General features: G+C 63.6%; 3 protein-coding genes and 1 long non-coding RNA gene across 7 annotated transcripts; 2 read left to right on the plus strand and 2 right to left on the minus strand.

Moving 5' to 3' along the window:
- The first annotated feature begins 61 nt into the window (after nt 1-61).
- ACADVL (acyl-CoA dehydrogenase very long chain) lies at nt 62-5,891 on the plus strand. Of its 2 annotated transcripts, XM_042965842.1 has the most exons (20): nt 62-241; nt 326-401; nt 666-731; nt 817-889; nt 979-1,043; nt 1,377-1,511; nt 1,922-2,066; nt 2,362-2,491; nt 2,595-2,720; nt 3,087-3,285; nt 3,495-3,599; nt 4,118-4,204; nt 4,291-4,353; nt 4,457-4,558; nt 4,641-4,738; nt 4,814-4,886; nt 4,972-5,044; nt 5,140-5,212; nt 5,303-5,378; nt 5,453-5,891. In XM_042965842.1, the coding sequence occupies exons 1-20, from the start codon at nt 180-182 to the stop codon at nt 5,591-5,593; spliced, it is 1,968 nt and encodes a 655-aa protein (XP_042821776.1). In that variant the 5' UTR covers nt 62-179; the 3' UTR covers nt 5,594-5,891. The 2 variants fall into 2 exon arrangements, with proteins under 2 accessions (XP_042821776.1, XP_042821777.1); XM_042965843.1 differs by lacking the exon at nt 666-731.
- On the minus strand, nt 5,827-13,485 carry DVL2 (dishevelled segment polarity protein 2). 2 transcript variants are annotated; one of them, XM_042965840.1, is made up of 15 exons: nt 13,111-13,485; nt 10,658-10,727; nt 10,244-10,389; nt 10,040-10,149; nt 9,800-9,935; nt 9,550-9,640; nt 9,335-9,404; nt 9,106-9,245; nt 8,950-9,026; nt 8,398-8,465; nt 8,098-8,226; nt 7,878-8,009; nt 7,550-7,729; nt 6,953-7,168; nt 5,827-6,819 (listed from the first exon to the last, which is right to left on the minus strand). In XM_042965840.1, the coding sequence occupies exons 1-15, from the start codon at nt 13,302-13,304 to the stop codon at nt 6,371-6,373; spliced, it is 2,208 nt and encodes a 735-aa protein (XP_042821774.1). In that variant the 5' UTR covers nt 13,305-13,485; the 3' UTR covers nt 5,827-6,370. The 2 variants fall into 2 exon arrangements, with proteins under 2 accessions (XP_042821774.1, XP_042821775.1); XM_042965841.1 differs by having other exon boundaries at nt 10,052-10,149; nt 13,111-13,484.
- Nucleotides 13,486-14,047: 562 nt separating this feature from the next.
- PHF23 (PHD finger protein 23) lies at nt 14,048-18,524 on the minus strand. 2 transcript variants are annotated; one of them, XM_042967214.1, is made up of 5 exons: nt 18,289-18,524; nt 16,665-16,696; nt 16,369-16,461; nt 14,963-15,800; nt 14,048-14,859 (listed from the first exon to the last, which is right to left on the minus strand). In XM_042967214.1, exons 1-5 carry the CDS (start codon nt 18,320-18,322, stop codon nt 14,645-14,647), a joined length of 1,212 nt encoding a protein of 403 aa, XP_042823148.1. In that variant the 5' UTR covers nt 18,323-18,524; the 3' UTR covers nt 14,048-14,644. The 2 variants fall into 2 exon arrangements, with proteins under 2 accessions (XP_042823148.1, XP_042823149.1); XM_042967215.1 differs by lacking the exon at nt 18,289-18,524 and adding an exon at nt 17,257-17,284.
- On the plus strand, nt 14,750-16,428 carry LOC122233681. The gene is made up of 2 exons (XR_006211348.1): nt 14,750-14,872; nt 15,694-16,428. It is a non-coding gene; the product is annotated as an uncharacterized LOC122233681 (long non-coding RNA).
- Nucleotides 18,525-18,879: the final 355 nt, after the last annotated feature.

The following is an 18,879-nucleotide window of genomic DNA, read 5'->3' on the forward strand; positions in this document are numbered from 1 at the left end:
GCCGAGGGCGCGCCGGAACTACAGCTCCCGGCATGCCCCGAGGCCGGAAGCCCCGCCCGCCCACCTCGCGGTGCATTGTGGAGCAAAGTCAAGACTAGGTGGGGGCGCCCAGACTCGGGCAGACGGGACCGCGGCGCTGGTCCCGCGCTCGAGGCGGCGGCGGCTCGAGCGGTTCGAAGATGCAGGCGGTACGGACGGCCCCGATCGTGGGGCGGCAGCTGCGGAGGTTGGGGTTCGGAAGGTGTGTGTTCGACAGAAGGGACGGAGCGGGGGTGGCCTCGGACCTGGGGACCGGGCCGGGACTGAAACCCCCGCTCCCCCACAGCTCGTGGCCCCGTGCGCTCCTGGGGCAGCCCCCGCTCGGCCTGGCCCGGCGACCCTATGCCAGTGGGGCGACTCAGGTGAGTGACGGCGGCCTGGGGCGCGGCGTGTGGGAGTGAGGGTCCGCCCCGGCGTCCCCTTCCCCGCCGCCGGCAGGGGTCTCCCTCTCCACCCCGGTCACCTGCCGCTGAAAGTAGGGGAAAGGTCAGGCCAGGGTGCCCTGGTGATGGAATTGGGGGAAAGGTCGCCGCCCCCGCCCGACGCCGCCCCCCAGCTGTCCCCCTGGACTCTCCTTGGCATCTCGGAAGCCCCTTCCCGGCCTCGCTAACTGAACGTCTCCCCAGGCTGTTCTGGAGAAGTCAGATCCCCTTTCCCCTGAGGCTTCGACCCAGGAGAAGCAGGCCAAGGCGGTAGGTGGCCCCCAGGCCGGGAGGAGCTAAGCCAGGGGCTCACCCACCGCGGACAGCTCCCTGAAACCCCCTTCTCCCTGCGCAGGAATCGAAGTCCTTTGCAGCCGGGATGTTCCGGGGCCAGCTCACCACCGACCAGGTGTTCCCTTACCCCTCTGGTAAGGGGTAGTCACAGCTGGGTGGGGCAAGGCAGCTTCCCTTGACCGCCTGGGCCGCCTGACCAGCCTGTCCTTCCCTGCCCCCACAGTGCTCAACGAGGAGCAGACACAGTTTCTCAAAGAGCTGGTGGGGCCTGTGTCCCGTTTCTTTGAGGTGAGGAGTGACTGGGGCGGGAGAATTGATAGCTTGGTTCCTGATGGGGTGGGAGAGGTGCTCAGCGGTTTAAAAGGAGCTTGGTGGCGTCTGGTGACTCAGTCAATTGGGCCTCCAGCTCTTGGTCTCAGCTCTGGTCGTGATGTCTCAGTTCGTGGGTCCTGGCCCTGCCTCAGGCTCTGAGCTGACCGGGTAGACCCTGCTTGGGATTCTCTTTCCCGGTCTCTGTCCCTCCCCCCACTTGCTCTCTCTCAACATAAATAAACTTAAGAAAATTTTGGAAAAGAAAAAAAAAAAAGGAGCGTGGATGCATCCTCTGCCCGCCCTCCCCAGGAGGTCAACGATCCTGCCAAGAACGACATGATGGAGAAGGTGGAGGAGACCACTCTACAGGGTCTCAAGGAGCTGGGGGCCTTTGGTCTGCAAGTGCCCAGCGAACTGGGCGGCGTGGGCCTCTGTAACACCCAGGTGAGGGGGGTCCCCTCGGTCACTCCCAGCATCCCAGTCTACCCCAGCTTTGCCGTGATTAAGTTCCTTGCTCACCTGACCCAAGGCTCAGGTCCACCAAATACCTGCCCGTGTTGACCCTCCCAGGATGCACATACCTGTCCCAAACACATCACCAAACTGGACACAGTCCCTTAGGGTTGTGGACTTCTCCCAGGCTCACCAGTCCTAATGGCAGAGACTGACAATAGGTTAGGAAGCCTCTCTCCCAAGAGCTGGGGAGACATCCGTGTCCCTCTCTATCACGGTGACATTTTGGCTCTCTAGTCACAGTGTGGGCTGCCCAGGTCAGGCCCTGCCTGTGGCCCACACTTCCCTGCTACGGCCCCATGCAGCCAGTAAGAGCCCCGGATGCCTGCTTTTCCCTGCAGTACGCCCGCTTAGTGGAGATCGTGGGCACTCATGACCTTGGCGTGGGCATCACCCTGGGGGCCCATCAGAGCATCGGATTCAAAGGCATCCTGCTCTTTGGCACAAAGGCTCAGAAAGAAAAGTACCTCCCCAAACTGGCATCTGGTGAGGCAGCCCCGAGAGACCCCGGGACTGGGGGCATCCTGGGCCAGTGGTACTAAGGTCACCACACAGCTGGGTGGGTCGGTTGGGCAAGATTCTGGGAAGGGATCGGTGTGCTGGTCGGGAAATGTGAAGGTGAACGGGATGCCAGAGATGTTGAGGAGTTGCCTCTGTGTGTGTGTGTGTGTGTGTGTGTGTGTGTGTGTGTGTGTGTGTGTGTGTGTTGGGGAGGGAAAGGTGCAGTGAGGGGCCTCTGATGCCCATCAGGACCCCGTTTAAAGGCACTGTCTACCTCCAGGGGAGACCATAGCTGCTTTCTGTCTAACCGAGCCCTCCAGTGGGTCGGATGCAGCCTCCATCCGAAGTTCAGCTGTGCCCAGCCCCTGTGGAAAATATTACACCCTCAATGGAAGCAAGATTTGGATCAGGCAATCTTCCCGTTTCTTTCCTTCTGTCCGCCTCCACCCAACTCCCGGCCCCCACTGTTCTGTCCTGTCCTCCGCACCCTGACTGGCCCTCCTTTGTCCACAGTAACGGGGGCCTGGCAGATATCTTCACGGTCTTTGCCAAGACACCAGTTACAGATGCAGCCACGGGGGCCGTGAAAGAGAAGATCACAGCTTTTGTGGTGGAAAGGAGCTTTGGAGGTGTTACCCAGTGAGTGGGTTTGGGGAGGAAGGAAAAGGTCAGGCCAGGTTTGGGGGCAGCACAGAGCAGACGGCGTCACAGGTCACCCCGGGGACGTGTGCAAAACCCAAAGAGCTAGACGGCATGTTCTCTTTGGGACCAATCCGCACAGAACCAACATAAAGGTCCGGCTCCCGCAACCAGCGAGCCCAGCATCCAGTGGGCTAATAGCCAGGCCTCCTTCCCCTCCGGGCAGGCAGGGACAGTTGCCCGCACCCTCCCACGCCCTTTCCTGGTTGATGTTAATTCCTCCTTGGCTTGTAACAAATGCCCCCCCCCCTCCGCCCCCGCGACCTGTTGAGCACACTTCTGCTTCTCTACCCCACCCTGTCACAGCGGGCCCCCGGAGAAGAAGATGGGCATCAAGGCCTCGAACACGGCAGAGGTGTACTTTGACGGAGTACGGGTGCCGGCAGAAAACGTGCTGGGCGAGGTAGGGGGTGGCTTCAAGGTCGCCATGCACATTCTCAACAACGGAAGGTTCGGCATGGCCGCGGCCCTTGCAGGCACCATGAAGGGCATCATCGCTAAGGCGGTGAGTACCATGCCTGGCCAGAAGTCACACGGTCCCCCTTCCCATGTGGCCCTGTCCCCTTGAGGGTATTCCATCCCCCCAGAAACCCCTCCCATGCTGGCAGCTCCCAGGCCTGATCGCTCAGGTCTGTGTCCAGCCCAGCCCCTCTGCCTGGCGGGGGGCGGGGGGCACTGGGTTAACCACAGTGGGACCCTTGTGCCTTCTTCCAGGTGGATCATGCTACGAATCGTACCCAGTTTGGGGATAAAATTCACAACTTTGGGCTGATCCAGGAGAAGCTGGCCCGGATGGCTATACTGCACTACGTGACTGAGGTGAGGGTCTTCCCGAGCCACGCTCCCCAGAGCCACGGGGCCTTCTTCCCCATAGTCGGTTTGGACCACGACCCCCAGCAGCACCTGGGGCAGTGGGTCTCCAGCTTCACACCAATGCCCTAGGGGATGCGGGGAGGCGTAGTCAGCTCAGTCGCTGCACGAGGGGGAGAGCCGTGCTGTTCGGAGATGCTTCCAGAAGTAGCTGAAGTTTATTCCGCCTGCACCCCCGCCCTTACCTCTTCACCCCCTTCAAAGGAGTCAGATGCCCAGAAGCCCCCACTGAACTGACTCGGGGGACCCAGTGTTTCCCCCGCCCTTACCTCTTCACCCCCTTCAAAGAAGTCAGATGCCCAGAAGCCCCCACTGAACTGACTCGGGGGACCCAGTGTTTCACCGTGCGTGAGGGGTGGAGCTAGAAGGTGAAGGCCAGGGCCGCGAGGAGCTAGGGCACACGCAGGTGGCCGGGTCGAGTCCGACGCGCTGCGTTTCCTCTCCGTGTTCCCACCCCGCAACCTCAGTCCATGGCTTACATGGTGAGTGCCAACATGGACCAGGGATCCACGGACTTCCAGATAGAAGCCGCCATCAGTAAGATCTTTGGCTCGGTGAGGTCCCAGGCCCACAGGGTGGGGGAGAGCCCAGCGTGGGAGCTTGGCTCCAAGACCGGTCTTACAGGGCTCTCTGTTCCCAGGAGGCCGCCTGGAAGGTGACCGACGAGTGCATCCAGATCATGGGCGGCATGGGCTTCATGAAGGTACAGGCTGGCTCTGGGCCCCGGGGGGGGCCGCGGCTGGGACGGGGGGCGGGGTGGGTGGGCGCGCCTCGGCAGGGGTGTGCGTTCTGGCCTCCCGGGGCAGGAGCCTGGGGTGGAGCGCGTTCTCCGAGATCTTCGCATCTTCCGGATCTTCGAAGGGACGAACGACATCCTCCGACTGTTTGTGGCTCTGCAGGGCTGCGTGGTAAGAGGGAACGGGGTTGGGGGGGGAGGGGCGGAGTAGGGAGAAGAGCACGTCCTGAGCGCTAGGCCCTCTCCCCACACAGGACAAAGGAAAGGAACTCTCCGGACTCGGCAATGCTCTGAAGAATCCTTTTGGGAACGCCGGCCTTCTCTTAGGCGAGGCGGGCAAACAGCTGAGGAGGTCAGCTCAGAGCCGGGGCGGGGCCGGTAGGGGCACGGGGCGGCCACTAACCCGTCACTCTCCCCGTCCTCTCAGGCGGGCAGGGCTGGGCAGCGGCCTGAGTCTCAGCGGCGTCATCCACCGGGAGCTGAGCCGCAGCGGGGAGCTGGTGAGTAGTCGGGCGGGCCCGACGGAGGCGGCGGAGGGCCCGTGCGGCCGGGCTCCCTCCCCCAGCCCCTCTCCTCTCGGGGCAGGTGGTGCAGGCCTTGGAGCAGTTCGCCGCCGTGGTGGAGGCCAAGCTGATAAAACACAAGAAGGGGATTGTCAGTGAGTGAGATCTACCCCGTCCCCCCCGCCCTCACTCCCCCCGCTCCCTCTCCCTCCGGCTGACACCTCCCCCCGCCGTCCCACATACCCGACAGATGAACAGTTCGTGCTGCAGCGTCTGGCAGACAGTGCCATTGACCTCTACACCATGGTGGTAGTGCTGTCCAGGTGAGGGGGTGGCGTGGGAGGCCTGAGCCGCAGGGGTCCCGGGCCGGGGCTCCCAGCGCAGCTGTGCGGTCTCTTCTTGCCCTGCACCAGGGCCTCGAGATCCCTGAGCGAGGGCCACCCTACAGCCCAGCACGAGAAGATGCTCTGCGACAGCTGGTGTATCGAGGTGAGGCTCGGGGTTACCAAGGGCGCGCGGGGGGCCGGAGGCGCAGGCCTGGACCTCTCCTGCCCTCTCCCCAGGCGGCCGCGCGGGTCCGGGAGACCATGACCGCTCTGCAGTCTGACCCGCAGCAACAGGAGCTCTTCCGGAACTTCAAAAGCATCTCCACGGCCTTGGTGGAGCGAGGCGGTGTGGTCACCAGCAACCCCCTCGGCTTCTGAGGACTCCCCGCCACCTGCCCGCCCGCCCGCCCCCCCTGTGCCTTCTCCCAAGCCAAAGCCCAGCCCCCTCGTTCTGCCTTAAGGAGGGCCTGGCCCCCGGGCGGCGGCTGCTCTCGGAGGCCCACTGCCTGCCTCACAAGTAAAGGTTCTCACCAGCCGTGCCTCGCTGCTGCCTCAGTTCTCTCCCTCACTGCCTGCCTCCCTCCCAAAGAAAGGAGCCAGAGGCGTGCGCAGTTGGCCTCTATTGCTTTATTTGGTGTCTTATACAGGTGACTAAATAAATAGAGTAACAAAAGCAGCTACACGGGCCCCCGAGACCGAACACCCCACCTTCCTTTGCTGTCTAGGGTGCCCAGCCCTTCCTCCTCCCAGGGTACCGCTGACCACCGCTACCCTGCACAGGACAGAGTTGGACGGACAGAGGAGGAGGTCACATTTCGGGGTTGGGAAGGGCCCAGGAGATAAAGGTTCTTCGTATAAAAAGAGAAACATCTACTAAAAAAATAGTCCGAAAAACGTACGAAAGTCTACTTCAACCCCCCCCACAAAAGGCGTACAAAAACAGTAAAGCTAAAAATAACCCAAGGTCCCTTGCGCACCCCCGGAGGGAAAGGGGAGGAACCAGGCACTGCTGGTGAGAGTCCCAGGGGCGGCCGCCTCCCAGCAGCCTGCAGGCTGGGCTGAGCTGGGCCAGAGGAGTGCCAGGCACGTGACGGACGAGACCCCCGGCACAGGACAGAAGCACCAAGCGCTGACTGGACAGGCCCGCCACGTGCTCTACATAACATCCACAAAGAACTCACTGGGGTTGCCCATGGCCATGTGGAAACTCTGGCGGCTGGCGGTCAGCTCCGGGGGCACAGAGCCCAGGTCTCTGACCGGAGGGGCCCCCGGGGGCTGCACTGCTGGAGGCACGGGGGGTGGGGGCGGGGGCACCATGACCACCATCATGGGATTGTAGGGGAGGGCCATGCCAGGGGGTGGTCCGTAGGGATGGAGCCCGGGGTGGGCTCGGAGATTGGGCGTGCCCCCCGAAGAGCCTCTGGAAGGGGGCGGGCCCCCATCACCAGCCCCACCAGGGTCCCCGCCCCGCCGAAGGCTGCCCCCCCGGGTGGAGGGCTCGGACTCACTGCCGCTGCCGGACTTGGACTCGGGGGCCCGCTCCTCAGGCCTCCCCGTACGCCCCGCCCCCCCGTCGCTCCGTGTTGACCCACTGCTCCGGCTCCCTGTGGGGTGGAGGAGAGGAGGCAAACTGAGCCCTAGCCCAGCGGCCCCGGGTCACCCCCGCCTCCGCCCCTGCACCAGCCTTTCCTGCCTGCATCCCCCCCACCCCGCCGCTGGCATCTAGCCGCGACTTACCCTCGCTGTGCTGGCTGCTGGCACTGCCCCCGCCATAGGTGTAGGACGAGAGCTCATGGTAGGGTGGCGGCTGGGGGCTGTATGGGTGTGGGGCTGGGTACTGGTAGGAGAAGGTGGGCAGCAGGGGCCACGGGGTCGCCCCAGGCAGAGGGGCCAAGGTGTCCTGGTCCGAAGCCCCGCTGGAACCGTCATCGTTCAGGGACAGGTTGACCAGGTCTGCAGAGCGAGAGGGAGACCGGGAGTCACTGCTTCCAGTGGCCAGGACGCAAAGATAGTGAACGGAGGGAAACCGGGCACTGCTTCCCCAGAACCATCCACGACGGGGGGCGGAGACGAGGGCCTCTGACAGGAAACACCCACCCCTCTGCCGCGGTCAGGGCAGAGCTCACCCAGGGCCCATGCTCTCCTGAGACTCAGGAGACTCCACTCCCCCCCCAGCACACAGCCCTGCGCGTGGCGCACGGCTTGAGAGGCAGGACGCAAGTGGACGTTGGTCGGGGCGGGGCCTGACGCAGGACACACACTGCTCAAGTGACCACGGGCACCCTGGCTGGCTGTGGGCCGGAGACAGGAAGGGGCGGGGATGGGGGCACTTACAGCTCTCACAGCCGCCACTGAGGTCCCCGAACACGTAATAGCACTGCTCAGAGAAGGTGATTTTGTTCACCGTGTGTCGGATGAGGCCAGCCTTGAGCAGCCCGCTGGCGTATTTGCGGGCCTCGCGGCGCTCAGGAAAGCCTTCCACGTGATGGTAAAGCCAGTCAACTACGTCCGAGCCTGGGGGCACACGGAGCAGAAAAAGCGCTCAGGTTTTCCTCCCCGACTGCTGCCTCACCCCTGCCTGGGCCCTTCCCAGCCCGGGGCCTCCTGCCCTGCCCCTCCCCCACCCCCTCCCCAGCACCACCTGCCCAGAGACCAGAACTACCCAGGAAGGCGTTAGGGATGGTGATCTTGAGCCACATGCGGTCCCGAACTTCCAGTCCAGATTCGGGAGCTGCCATGGCCTTGGTCACAGACGCCATGTCTGTGTGGATGGAGAGACCCCGCCCCTCACAACCTGTCAGAGAAAGGAGGCGGCAGGGTAGGGCCCCAGCACCACCGAGAGGCCTCCCGGGGAGGGGAGAGAGGCGGGGCTGGGGGCTCACCGTCAGGCAGAGAGGACCCCGATGTCATGGTGCTCATGGACGAGGAGCCCGGATAGGCTGGGAAGGTGCCCGTCAGCGCGGCGGAGTGGGACACCCAGGCAGCGGGGTCAATGGGCTGGATGGGCTCATCTGGGACAGAGGAGGCCCCCCGAGACGGATGCTTCCCCGGCCCTCCCCGACTCAGACTCCCACCCCGCCTCCCTCCGGACCCTCCCCCACCGCCTCCCGCCACGTGGAGGCCCAACCCCGAGCCCTGCTCTCTTGCCCAGGCAGCCACAGACCCTCCCCGGCACCACTCACTCCGAGGAAGGGTGAAGTAGGCCTGGGGAGAGGGATCCCAGCACTTGGCCACCGTCAGCACGATGGGGCTGTGGGAGGGGAGAAGCGGTCAGGCGGGGGTGGCCGGCAAGGGCTCGGGAGTGTGCGGGCCTGGGACTGACGGGCTGAGGAACAGGACGGAGAAGACACCAGAGACAGAGGGACCCACCAACGCAGACCAGTCTAGAAATGCCGCTGAGTGTAAGTCCGGGAACCAGAGAGCTAACCGATGCGATTCACGAACCCGCATACACGCGTGTGCACACACACGAGGTGGGGGGACCGAATGGAGCAGTGACAGCAAGGCAGGAGAACAATGCCCTCCGGGGAGACCGAGGAAGGGGCGTCGGAGGCGCCGGCCACCTTCTAGGTCACGACCTGAGCCGGGCTCACACAGGCACCCCCACGCCACGGTTACTTGTCACGTCACACGGTCCCGCCTCGTGCTCTCGGGACACGCGTGATGTCACGCCCCCTCTAACCGAGACGCCGCCACCACTAGGAGAGCAGACCCAGGCCGGGCCAGCGGCTCACCCCGGCTTGTGCACGATGTCCCGCAGCACCCGCACCGCGTCGTCATTGCTCATGTTCTCGAAGTTCACGTCGTTCACCTGGAAGCCGGGCCAGCGGGTCAGAGGCCGCCGGGGCCCCCAACCCTACCCCCCGCCCCGGGGCCCAGGACCAGCGCACCTGCAGCAACATGTCGCCCGGCTCGATGCGCCCGTCGGCCGCCACAGCGCCCCCCTTCATGATGGAGCCGATGTAGATGCCGCCGTCGCCCCGCTCGTTGCTCTGGCCCACGATGGAGATGCCCAGAAAGTTGTACTTCTCTGCGGAAGGGGCGCGGGTGACCGGGGGCAGCCCGCCGCGCGCCCCCCGGGCCCCCGCAGGCCCGGCCCCCGCCCGGGCTCCCCCGTACCCATGTTGAGCGTGACCGTGATGATGTTGAGGGACATGGTGGAGTCGGTGACGCTGCTGAAGGACGAGGCCTGTCGGGGAAACGGGGAAGGAGCCGCACTGCCTCCGACGACCCGGGGACGGGCCCTGGGGTGCTCGCTTCCTGTGCCCTCGCACCCCCTGAACCAAGGCCCCCGACTTCTCCAAGGTCCAGCTGTCCCGTGAGAGCCCCCTCACCCTCTCCAGGCGGGGCGGCCGCTGCTTCCTCCGCCGCCGGTGGCGCTTCAGGAGGCGGGAGGCGCTGCTCTGCTCCGTGGAGCTGCTGAACCTGTCAGGAGGCGGAGGCGGTCACGGGAGGGGGGGGCGGGGAGGAAGGGAGGATGGGCAGAGGAGGGGGAGGAGGGGGAGGAGGGGGAGGAGGGGGAGGAGGAGGAGGAGGAGGAGGAGGAGGAGGAGGAGGAGGACAGGAGGATGGGCGATGCCCTACCTGCTCATGGTGTCGTCGTCGTCAGAGTCGCCCAGGCTGGTGCTCTCCAGCTCACTGGTCATGAGCGTCGAGGAGCTCTCGTACCCGGCCAGGTGGCGCTCCAGCCTCGAGGGGCCGCCAGGCCTGTGGCCCCCCGCTGAGCATGAACAGGCACCTCAGGAAGCTGTCCCCCTTCCTTACTCCCACCACCGCCCTCCCCGGGCTCCCGGAGGACCCGGCCTCGGGCCCGCCCCCCCTCACCGCCATGCTCACTGCTGTCTCTCCTGCGAGGCCGTTCCCGCCGCAGAGACACCACCGACTCCGTTTCTGTCTCGGGCTCCAGGTTTTCCCGGCTGCTGGACACGTTAGGGCTGGATGGGCAGAGACGGTTCGCGGCCCGCATCAGTGGGCTGGGGCTCCACGTCCTCGATTCCCTCCCCCGGACTCAAGGATCCCCAATCTCACTGGAAGGATGGAGGTCTGGAGTCGCCAATGCCGCTGGTCCTCTCCGGCGGCAAAGGGGGTAACGGTGGCGGCGGTGGCGCCAGCTCGGTCCGAGGCTCGTGGGCTGGGGGAGCCACCTCGGGTTGGGGGTTATCCGATGACACCAGCTGAAAAGTGCAAAGACAGAAAGCGGCTCGACCGGGAAGTGAGGCGTCCCAGGACGCGGAGAGGGGCAGGGGGTGGGTCTGAGCGGGGACGGTGCTTGGGATGAGCACAGAGAGAGCAGGAGCTGGCAGTACAGGCCCCAGAGAAGGCTGATGGGCCGCGGCTGGCTCTCCAAGCCGCCGAGGAAGCAAAGAGCCAGGGCCTCCAACGAGTGGGCCGGGGACACTGAGGCTCAGAGCGCCTGGTGGCCTGAGAGGGACGGCCGCTCACCCAGGACACCACCCTTCCGTTGAAGCAGGGGAGGCGGGCGCTGTCATCTGAAATCTCCTCCTTCACCACCCTGCCGAGAGAGGGCACAAAGGCCGGTGAGACTGGCCTCACCACCCCCCCAGCGCACCCCCAATTCAAACCTCCTGACCCGCATCCATGGAGCTCGGGGGCGCCGACTTTCTCCAGCCCTGACCCAGTCCTCTTCCCTGACGCTGAAACCCTTCGCTTGCACACCTACGGGGTCTCCCCATTCGCTCCCTTTCCTTCCTTCTCTCCCCAACTCATCCTCCGGGCTCAATGCTGCTCCAAAGATTTCCTGGGGTCCGCTTCCAACTTCTCACTCGGATCTCAGAGACCATCCTGTCCCCTTGGGTGACCCTACAGGTAGGTCTGTCTCACCTTAGGAGCCTTGCCGGCACCTCCCCCAACCCCCACCCCACTCCTCACACCCTGTCCCCAAACCCTTTGGTCCCGAAGCCTCTAGTCTCACGTTTTCCTTGCTTTTCTCTCTCTCCCTCCCTCCCAGAGAGCTCTCCAAATGGGCTACTTTTCCCCACGTGAAAACACCCGCTAGACCGAAAATGGTACCTCCTCACTAGGCGGGGCCCTCCCAGGGACAGACGAACCCCAGCTGTGACCCCCCTGTGCCTCCCACAGGTCTCTGCACCAAGCAACCTGTCTTGCCTGACAGACCCCAAAGCCCAGCGTCAGGATGGACACGACTCGCTCCTTCTTCTCACCCACCACGTGAAATCACGGCCGCCTGTTCTGTTCGGCACCTTGTCCTGGCCACACAGCGACAGACCGGACACTTGTTAAGCGTCAACAAACGCTGGCTGAATAAATACACGAACTACGAGAATCTCTGCCCTCAACGGGTTCTCTCTCTCACACGCACACATTCTCACCTCCAAATTCGAACAGCCTGTCTCATTAACCCTCTGGCTTACGTGGTTCTAGAAGCCTGGATACGTGACAACTTAATCCCATTTGTTACCTATGGGACAACTCAGCCCAGTCACGGCCAATCAATCTCGATACAACACAGGATGTTTTGCAACATAATTCAGTCTCTGCGTAACCTAGTCTGGCAAATCACTCCGTCTTATGTCACACCATAACCTCGCTTATGGACGGGTCAGACCCGACATTATTAACGACGGTACCAACTTACTGAAAAGCTACTGTGCGCCACGCACCTATGTGAGATTTTCGATACTAACTACGTCAACATACTGCTAACAAACAGTAGAACCTTGATTTAAATCCCAGCCAAGTCCCAGGGGGCGCCTGGGTGGCTCGGTTGGTTGAGCATCCAACTTCGGCTCAGGTCATGATCTCACAGTTCGTGAGTTCGAGCTCCACATCGGGCTCGCTGCTGTCAGCGCAGAGCCTGCTTCAGATCCTCTGCTCCCCATCTCTTTCCCCCTCCCCCTCTTGCTCTTTCCGTCTCTCTCTCTCTCAAAATCAGCCAATCAATCAGTCAACCCCAGGTAACTCCCAAGATAATACCGCCTTCCCAACATCCAACAAACAGTCTTTCTCGGTAGAAGCCAGTCTGTTCAGCTATCCATAGAAGCCAGACTGCCCCAGTCGAATCCAGCCTGCCTTCAAGAGCTGAAGGTGGAGGGCTCCGTCTCAAGAGCTATAAACCCAAAAGGACTCACTGTGTATTAAAAATCCTAGTCGAGTCCAGAATGACCCAAATTACTCCAGAATAGCCCAATATATTTTAGAAACAGCCGAGAATGTCCTCACATGCAGCTGTCTGTACCAATATAGAGCGGATTATCCCTATACAGTTGTCCGTACTGGCATAGACACCCCCCCAAAGCCCTGCTTGTCTGCCCCTGTACTGAGGCTCAATAAAAACCAAACCCCAGCAAAAACTAACATCAACCAATACAACCCAGTAGAGACCAGGGTGGCCCAAGTTTTTCCCAGACAGCCTCATCTACCCCATGGCAGCCTAGAACGTCCCAATACGGCATTCTTTGCGTTAGTACGTACCAGAACGTCCCCAAACAATCCTGTCTGCTCTAATACAGTCCAGGATGTCCCAAATTGCCCCAACACAAATCAATCTATACCCGAAGATTCCACGACATCCGTCATAGCCTGTGTGCTACAGGACTGCTCCGAATACAGGACGGGTGAATTCGGCACCTCCCCAAATAAAGCACTGTGTCCCACTCTATTCCAGGATAGCCTAATCTCCCCTAATCTGGTTTAGCACAGCCCAGTCTGTCGTCCTACAGCGCCGAGCGCCCCAATCTGTCCAAGCATAACCTTGCCCGTCCTGGGATAGGCAATCTAACCCCAGCATAACACAATCTGCTCCACTAGAACCCAGAAAACCCAGTATGGCCCAGAGCAGACCTGTGCCCCTCGATATTGCCCAATCCACGCCAGCACGGCCCCCCCATCGGCTGCAATCTAGGCCTCGCGCTCACCCGAAATCCTGATCCATTGACTTGAAAAAGTACTTAGCGCCCGCGGGCCGCTGCAGGACGCTCTTGAAATCGCCCAGGGTGATGCGCTCCGCGGGGACGGGAATCTTCACCAGGTACGGGGTCTCTTCTTCATCCAGGTGGTAAATCACCTTCGTCTCCCCGACACCGCCGCCCCCCGCGCCGCTGCCCGCCATGGTCTCGCCCGCGCGCTCCCGGGCTCCGCCGCCCACCCAAAGGGGCGAAGCGCCCCCGCCGCGCCTGCGCACACCCGCCACCCGACGCGCGAGGCGACCAGGACCGGCCCGGCGCCGGAGAGGGGCAGCGGGGCGGAGGGCGGGGGGCAGCGGGGTGGCGGCCGAGGGAAGGGGGAACGGGCCGTAGGGCTCGACCCGAGGCCGTAGACGCCGCCGCCGCCTCCTCCTCCGCCGCCGCAGCCGCCGCGCGCCACCGCCGCCGACGTCGCGGGCGCCCTTCAGCACCCCGCCCACCTCTCCCCATGTCACGTGGTCCGCGCCGGCCCGCCCTCCGCCACGTGACCCCTCCCGGTCACGTGACCTCCCGGCTCCTCCCACGGCCCCTGACACGTGATCGTTGCTTTCAGCAACGGTCTCCCAGCCCTCAACGGCCCCGCCCCCGAATGTGTCCCCACCCGCGTCCCCCCGGCCTCTGCCCCCCCCCGCCCCGCCCCGCCCCCCCCACCCCCCCCCCGGCACCCACCGTGCTCTGCTCTGCTCAGGCGGGGTGCTCCGAGCAAGTCTGATCCCCTGGAGCGTGCGTGTCGGGGGAGCGGATGGGGGGTGTGGGGGTCCCGGACTGGGGGGAGGGGGGAAGGCGCGCCGCCAGGTCGTGGAGGTGGGTTTCGGCCCCACTCCCAGCCAGTCTTCGGTCAGCTTTTCCCAAGCCTCCCTCCCAAGCAGGACAGTCAGTGAGGGCTATAAACACAAAAGAGCCCACTCCGCTTTATTTACAACACGCAGGCTGTCTGTACAAACAGCTGGCCGACGGTATTAAAAACAAAAGAGGTGAGTGAGTCCCGCCACCTTTCTGTTTTCCTTCCTCCCCTCGGCCAGGCTCTGCTTGGCCCTCCACCTCCGAGCTGCCCTGCCCGAAAGGGGAAGGCCGAAATTAAAACTACAACCGGTGTAGAATAAAGGGGGAGTGAGAGAAAAGACGAGGAAGGGGAGGGGGGCGCTGTATTTACACTCGAGTTTTACAGACAACTGTCCCATTCCAGCCCAATTCCAACGCTGGCCCGCAAGGTGAGGGGTGGCAGGTCTAAGGGGCAGAAATGAAGTGTCGAGGGACCCAGACGGCCTCCCACCCCCAACCGTAATGGGTCCACGTTCAAGTCCACAAGGTGGGAAGGAAAGGTGAGGCTGGAACCAAGACACTTCATTTCCAAACCAGCCTCCCTCGGGTATTCCTGCCTGTGAAGTGGGACAATATCCAAGCTCCAGGGGACATACTGAGGACCCCGAGGCTCAGTTCCCAAGTCCTGTTGTCATCTGGAAGTCCCAGCCTAGAGATGGCGAGGTCACGGCTCTCCTGATTTGGGAGGCCCCCCTAACCGCCGGGCCTCTGGCCGCAGTTCCTTGCATTTCTGGCAGTAAAAGAAGTCGGGGACATTGGTCTTCTTAATCTTCGCACAGGACAGGTGGATCCATGTCCCACACAGGCTGCACTCGATCATGGGCCGCCCTGCAAAGGGCTTTCGGCAGTAACACGTGATCAGGTCCCATGAGTCATCACCTGGGGTAAGAAGGTTTGTTTGGTGCTCTGGCCGAGCTCTTGGGTCCCCAGCAGCCCCGAGCCCGTCCCCCTAGCTAACCCGGGGCAGCCCCAAACCTCGCACCTGATTCCACCATGATGTCCTCGTCCATGACGCGCATCTCGCCTTCGCTGGAGCTGGCGTCTCCGTCTTGGCTGGTTTCCGTGCTCCCCACGTCCTTGCTTTCGCTGTCAGTGGGAGGGGCTCCTTCGGGGTGCACCGTGGCAGGAGGCCTAGGAGCCTCTGGGGGTGTCGGCAGCACGGGGGCGGGGGCTTCACCCCCCCCCATTGCTGCCATCTCCTCCTCCTCCTCCTCCTCCTCTTCTTCCTCCTCCTCTTCAGAGTCTGTGTCACTGGGGGGTGCCCGGGGAGGCCCAGGAGGTGGGAGTCTATCCCCCCGCTCTGCCTTTTTCAACTTCCGTTTCTTGCTCTTCTTAATTCGAGACCTCTTTTCCCCGTCCCCGGGAGCCGGCCGAGGCCTCCGGAGCACCCCAAAGCCAGCCCCCCCTCCCGGCCCCAACTTTCGGTTCTTTCGGTCCTTCTTTCGAGGAGGTTGGGAGAGGTCCCCCTGGGAAAGGGGCACCGGGGTGAGAGCAGCAGGGGGCCGGGAGGCATGTGTCAGGGATGTGGGGGACAGCGGAGACGCCATTTTGGGCCCATCTAGATCAAAGAGCGAGTCCTTGAGCTTCATTTTCTCAAGCAGGGTCGCGCTGTCAGGGGCCTGCAGACGAGAGAAAGTGGACCTTGGGGGTCCTGGTTGAGTGGGGCCTGCTTGAGCCGCCCTTCTCTTGGATGACTTTGCTTTCTTAACAAAGGTCTGGATGGTTCGGAGATCTGAGGGGGCCGAGTCCCAGCCATCACTGTCTGCCGCGCTCTCGCCTCGCAAAGGAGAGCTGGAGCCTGAGGCTGGCCAATCGCTTTCCTTAAATGGGGGGAAGAGACCAGGGTCAGCAGGGGCCCAGGGGCACCTCAGCCCCTGAACAAACCCAGCCTAAAAACCAGGGACAAGATCTACCCCGAGATACCCTGGCCCAAACCACTAAAACAAAAAAGAGAATCACTGTACTCAGAAACTTTGTCCCCTCCCCAATTCCCCTCAGCATCTCCCCTTGAACACCTGCACGTCACCTCTGCCCTCACTTTCTGGACATTCTCCCCAGTCCCCACAGCCTCGCAGCATTGTCACCCGCAGACCAGAGCGCGATTTCCTTACCTGTTTCCGTATAGCCCCGTCTGTTGCCATTTTCAGCTTCCTAATACTTATCCAGCGGCGCCTCCCATTAATAACCCAAGACCGACCATTCACTGCTGCTCGGCCCCGCCGAGTCTCTGAGTCACCCAGCTGCCCCCAGGCACTGGTTTTCCCACGTTTCCCATTTCCCTGGTCTTCTGTGTCCCATCGGGTAGAGGCTTCCCTTACACGGTGACACAGACTGCCCTCTCCAGTCCTAGGACACCCACCCTCAGGCTACTGGCCCTCCAGTCCCTACCTCTTTGCTAGAGGGAATGTAACCGGCATAGGCCAACACGAAACTGCAGAATTTGTTGAAGTCCTCAATGGTTCTCCGACGTTTCTCTGGTGGCTGAAAGGAAACACGTATCACAAGGAATTTAAGAGGGGCATTCCCAAAGGCAGAAACCCTGGAGCAAGGGGTCTAGAAGAGGCAGGAGGAAGGGGGAGAGGGAGAAGGGGGGGGGGAGGAGAGAGAGAGAGAGAGAGAGAGAGAGAGAGAGAGAGAGAGAGGAGGGGGAGGGCCCCCGGCAGCAAAAGGAAGAGAAACCTCACCTGAGTTTCTGGCTTAAGGGTCGGAGGTGGATCTGTGGAAGCAATAAAAGCTGAGTCAAGGCACTAGCGGAGAGTCCGCATGAAACCCCACCTCTAAATCTCGGAGGATCCAGGCAGACCCCCTCTTCTCTCCGGTCCCCCCGGCCAGGCCGGCAGGTCCCCAGCTGTGCTGGACCCGCCCCTGCTCCCCCTTCCGCCCCGCGAGGGGCGGAGCCAGGGCGCGGCGCCCTCTCAGGCCTCGCTATAGCGCTCCCCTTCCCCCCACCGGAGGCCTGGCGCCCCGCCCCCCCAACTCACGGTTTCTCTAGACTCCACAGTCTACTCGATCACTCGGCGCCCCACCCCGCCATACCGCTCCCCGGACCGAGCCCGGGCGGCCGCCTGCCCCTGTCCTTCACACGCGCCCAGAGCCCCGAGTTCCTACCCGGGCGCGATCTGCCGCCCGGGGCCCTCCGCGACCGCACACGCAACCCGCCCGCCCCCAGGGTCCAGGATGACCACGCCGAACCGCTCCCCGCCCTCCGGGCCCCTTCTACTCGAGCACGAGGCCCGGCGCGCCCCTCACCCCCACCCTAAACACACACAGGCTCACACATCCAACGCCACTTCGCGGCCGGGACAGACGAGCGAGCACTAACCCGGACGCGGCCCCACCTGCCCCCCCATACCGCGCTCCCCACAATTTCGCCGTCCCTCCGCCCCCATCCGGGGCTTTGGCCCCTCCCCGTCTCGAGCTCCTCGGGCTCCCCGCCGGGCCCCCGGGCCCAGTTCCGAGCCCTCCGGCCGCCGCCCCCCCTCCGCCCCCGTACTCACCGCCAAGTGACTAGGCTGCGGACCCCTAAACTCTAGCCCACCCCCCCCCCCCCCCGCCAGCGACTCTCCCTCTACAGCGACCCCCGCTGCTGCCGCCGCTGCCCCCCTCGCCCTCCGCAACTCCCGGGCTCTAGCCCTCGCCGACCAACAGCACCCCCCCCGCAACTCGCCGGTCTCAACCCCCCCCACACACCCCGCCCCACCGCCCCTACAACTACCCGGCTCTCCTCGCTTCCCGGCGCTCTCTCCCCACAACTACCCGCCCTGTACAGGTCCCTCTGCCGCAGACAATACCCAGACCCCCTCTTCTCCCCACAACTATCTGCCCACCCCTCCAACGATCCCCGGGCTCTCTCCGGCGGCAACTACCCGGAGCTCCGGCACCACCGCCACAAACTCCCCCACCTCGGCCAACTACCGGGCTCCTCACTCAGTCCTCTTCCACATCCTCCCTCCTCAACAACTCTCCGGCCCCCAGATTCCCCCAGCCTCCCGGCCTCAGGGCCCCAACGTGCTGGAGGCCCTCTCGGCCCCTAACCCCCGGAGCTCCGGGGTTCAAGCTCCCGCTCCCCACCCCCCACCCCTACACACACACATTCACGGTGTCTGATCTCCAGCTACCCCCAGCCCGAGCTCCCACTCCTCTTTCACCAAGGTCTCCCAACTCGCCGCTCTCCTACCTCCAGGGGCAGGCCCCCGACCCCCTCCCCGCGCTCCCCCCGCCGGGCTCCGGGCTCGACCTCCAAGTTTGCCAATTGATTCCTCGCCCGCCCCCCACCGGCTCAGCGCTCCGTGCCGGTCGAGAGCTCACCTTCGGGACTGGGCTCCGCCATGGCTTCCAGCATCGCCCCCTCCCCTCCTCCCGGTCCGGCGCCCCCCTCCCCTGAGCCGGGGATCCCGGTGCCGCCTCCGGTGCTCGGTGCTCCTACTGCCTCGCTCCACAGAGGTGTCTGCCTCGGCCTGGTAATGACTCGAGTCCGCTAGCCGCTGCCGCCACCTCCCTCTACCCCTGCCTCCCGCACTCCCGGACCGGGCCCCCTCCCCCCGCGCCGCCGGCCGCCTGCTCCCTCCTCCTCCTCTCTCCTCCCTCCTCCCTCCCTCCTCCTCTCTCCCTCCTCCCTCCGCGGGCGCCGACGCGCAATGCATCAAGGGGCGTGTAGTCCGTCTGGGGGCAGCGGAAAGGGGACCCCATAGGCCTCTGGAACTTCAGTTCCCAGCAAGCCAAGGATGGGCGCAGGCGCGTTAGTCCGCTCCCCTCCCCCGGGGAGTGGCGGGGAGATTGGGAGCAGAGGGTAGGGCGGAAGAGCGCGCGCAGGATCCTGGGAAATGTAGGCTGGGCGGGACTAAGAAAGAAGGAAAAGAAGGGATTAGAACTCTCGGCCACCATACTGCCTCTTTCTGC

The sequence above is a fragment of the Panthera tigris genome, chromosome E1 (genome assembly GCF_018350195.1).
Source record: "Panthera tigris isolate Pti1 chromosome E1, P.tigris_Pti1_mat1.1, whole genome shotgun sequence".
Classification (NCBI taxonomy): Eukaryota; Metazoa; Chordata; class Mammalia; order Carnivora; family Felidae; genus Panthera; species Panthera tigris.

What these genes read in the sequence shown, in the direction of transcription:
- PHF23 (XM_042967214.1), bottom strand. Translation starts at nt 18,322, where the DNA reads ATGCTGGAAGCCATGGCGGAGCCCAGTCCCGAAG. An exon ending in CCCTTAAGCCAGAAACTCAG is followed by an intron (nt 16,462 to 16,664) that starts GTGAGGTTTCTC and finishes GTTTCCTTTCAG; the next exon opens with CCACCAGAGAAACGTCGGAG. An exon ending in ACATTCCCTCTAGCAAAGAG is followed by an intron (nt 15,801 to 16,368) that starts GTAGGGACTGGA and finishes CCCCCATTTAAG; the next exon opens with GAAAGCGATTGGCCAGCCTC.
- ACADVL (XM_042965842.1), top strand. Translation starts at nt 180, where the DNA reads ATGCAGGCGGTACGGACGGCCCCGATCGTGGGGCGGCAGCTGCGGAGG. An exon ending in TACTGCACTACGTGACTGAG is followed by an intron (nt 3,600 to 4,117) that starts GTGAGGGTCTTC and finishes CCGCAACCTCAG; the next exon opens with TCCATGGCTTACATGGTGAG. An exon ending in ACACAAGAAGGGGATTGTCA is followed by an intron (nt 5,045 to 5,139) that starts GTGAGTGAGATC and finishes CATACCCGACAG; the next exon opens with ATGAACAGTTCGTGCTGCAG.
- DVL2 (XM_042965840.1), bottom strand. Translation starts at nt 13,304, where the DNA reads ATGGCGGGCAGCGGCGCGGGGGGCGGCGGTGTCGGGGAGACGAAGGTG. An exon ending in ACGGAAGGGTGGTGTCCTGG is followed by an intron (nt 10,390 to 10,657) that starts GTGAGCGGCCGT and finishes TGCACTTTTCAG; the next exon opens with CTGGTGTCATCGGATAACCC. An exon ending in CACGGTCACGCTCAACATGG is followed by an intron (nt 9,246 to 9,334) that starts GTACGGGGGAGC and finishes CCCCTTCCGCAG; the next exon opens with AGAAGTACAACTTTCTGGGC.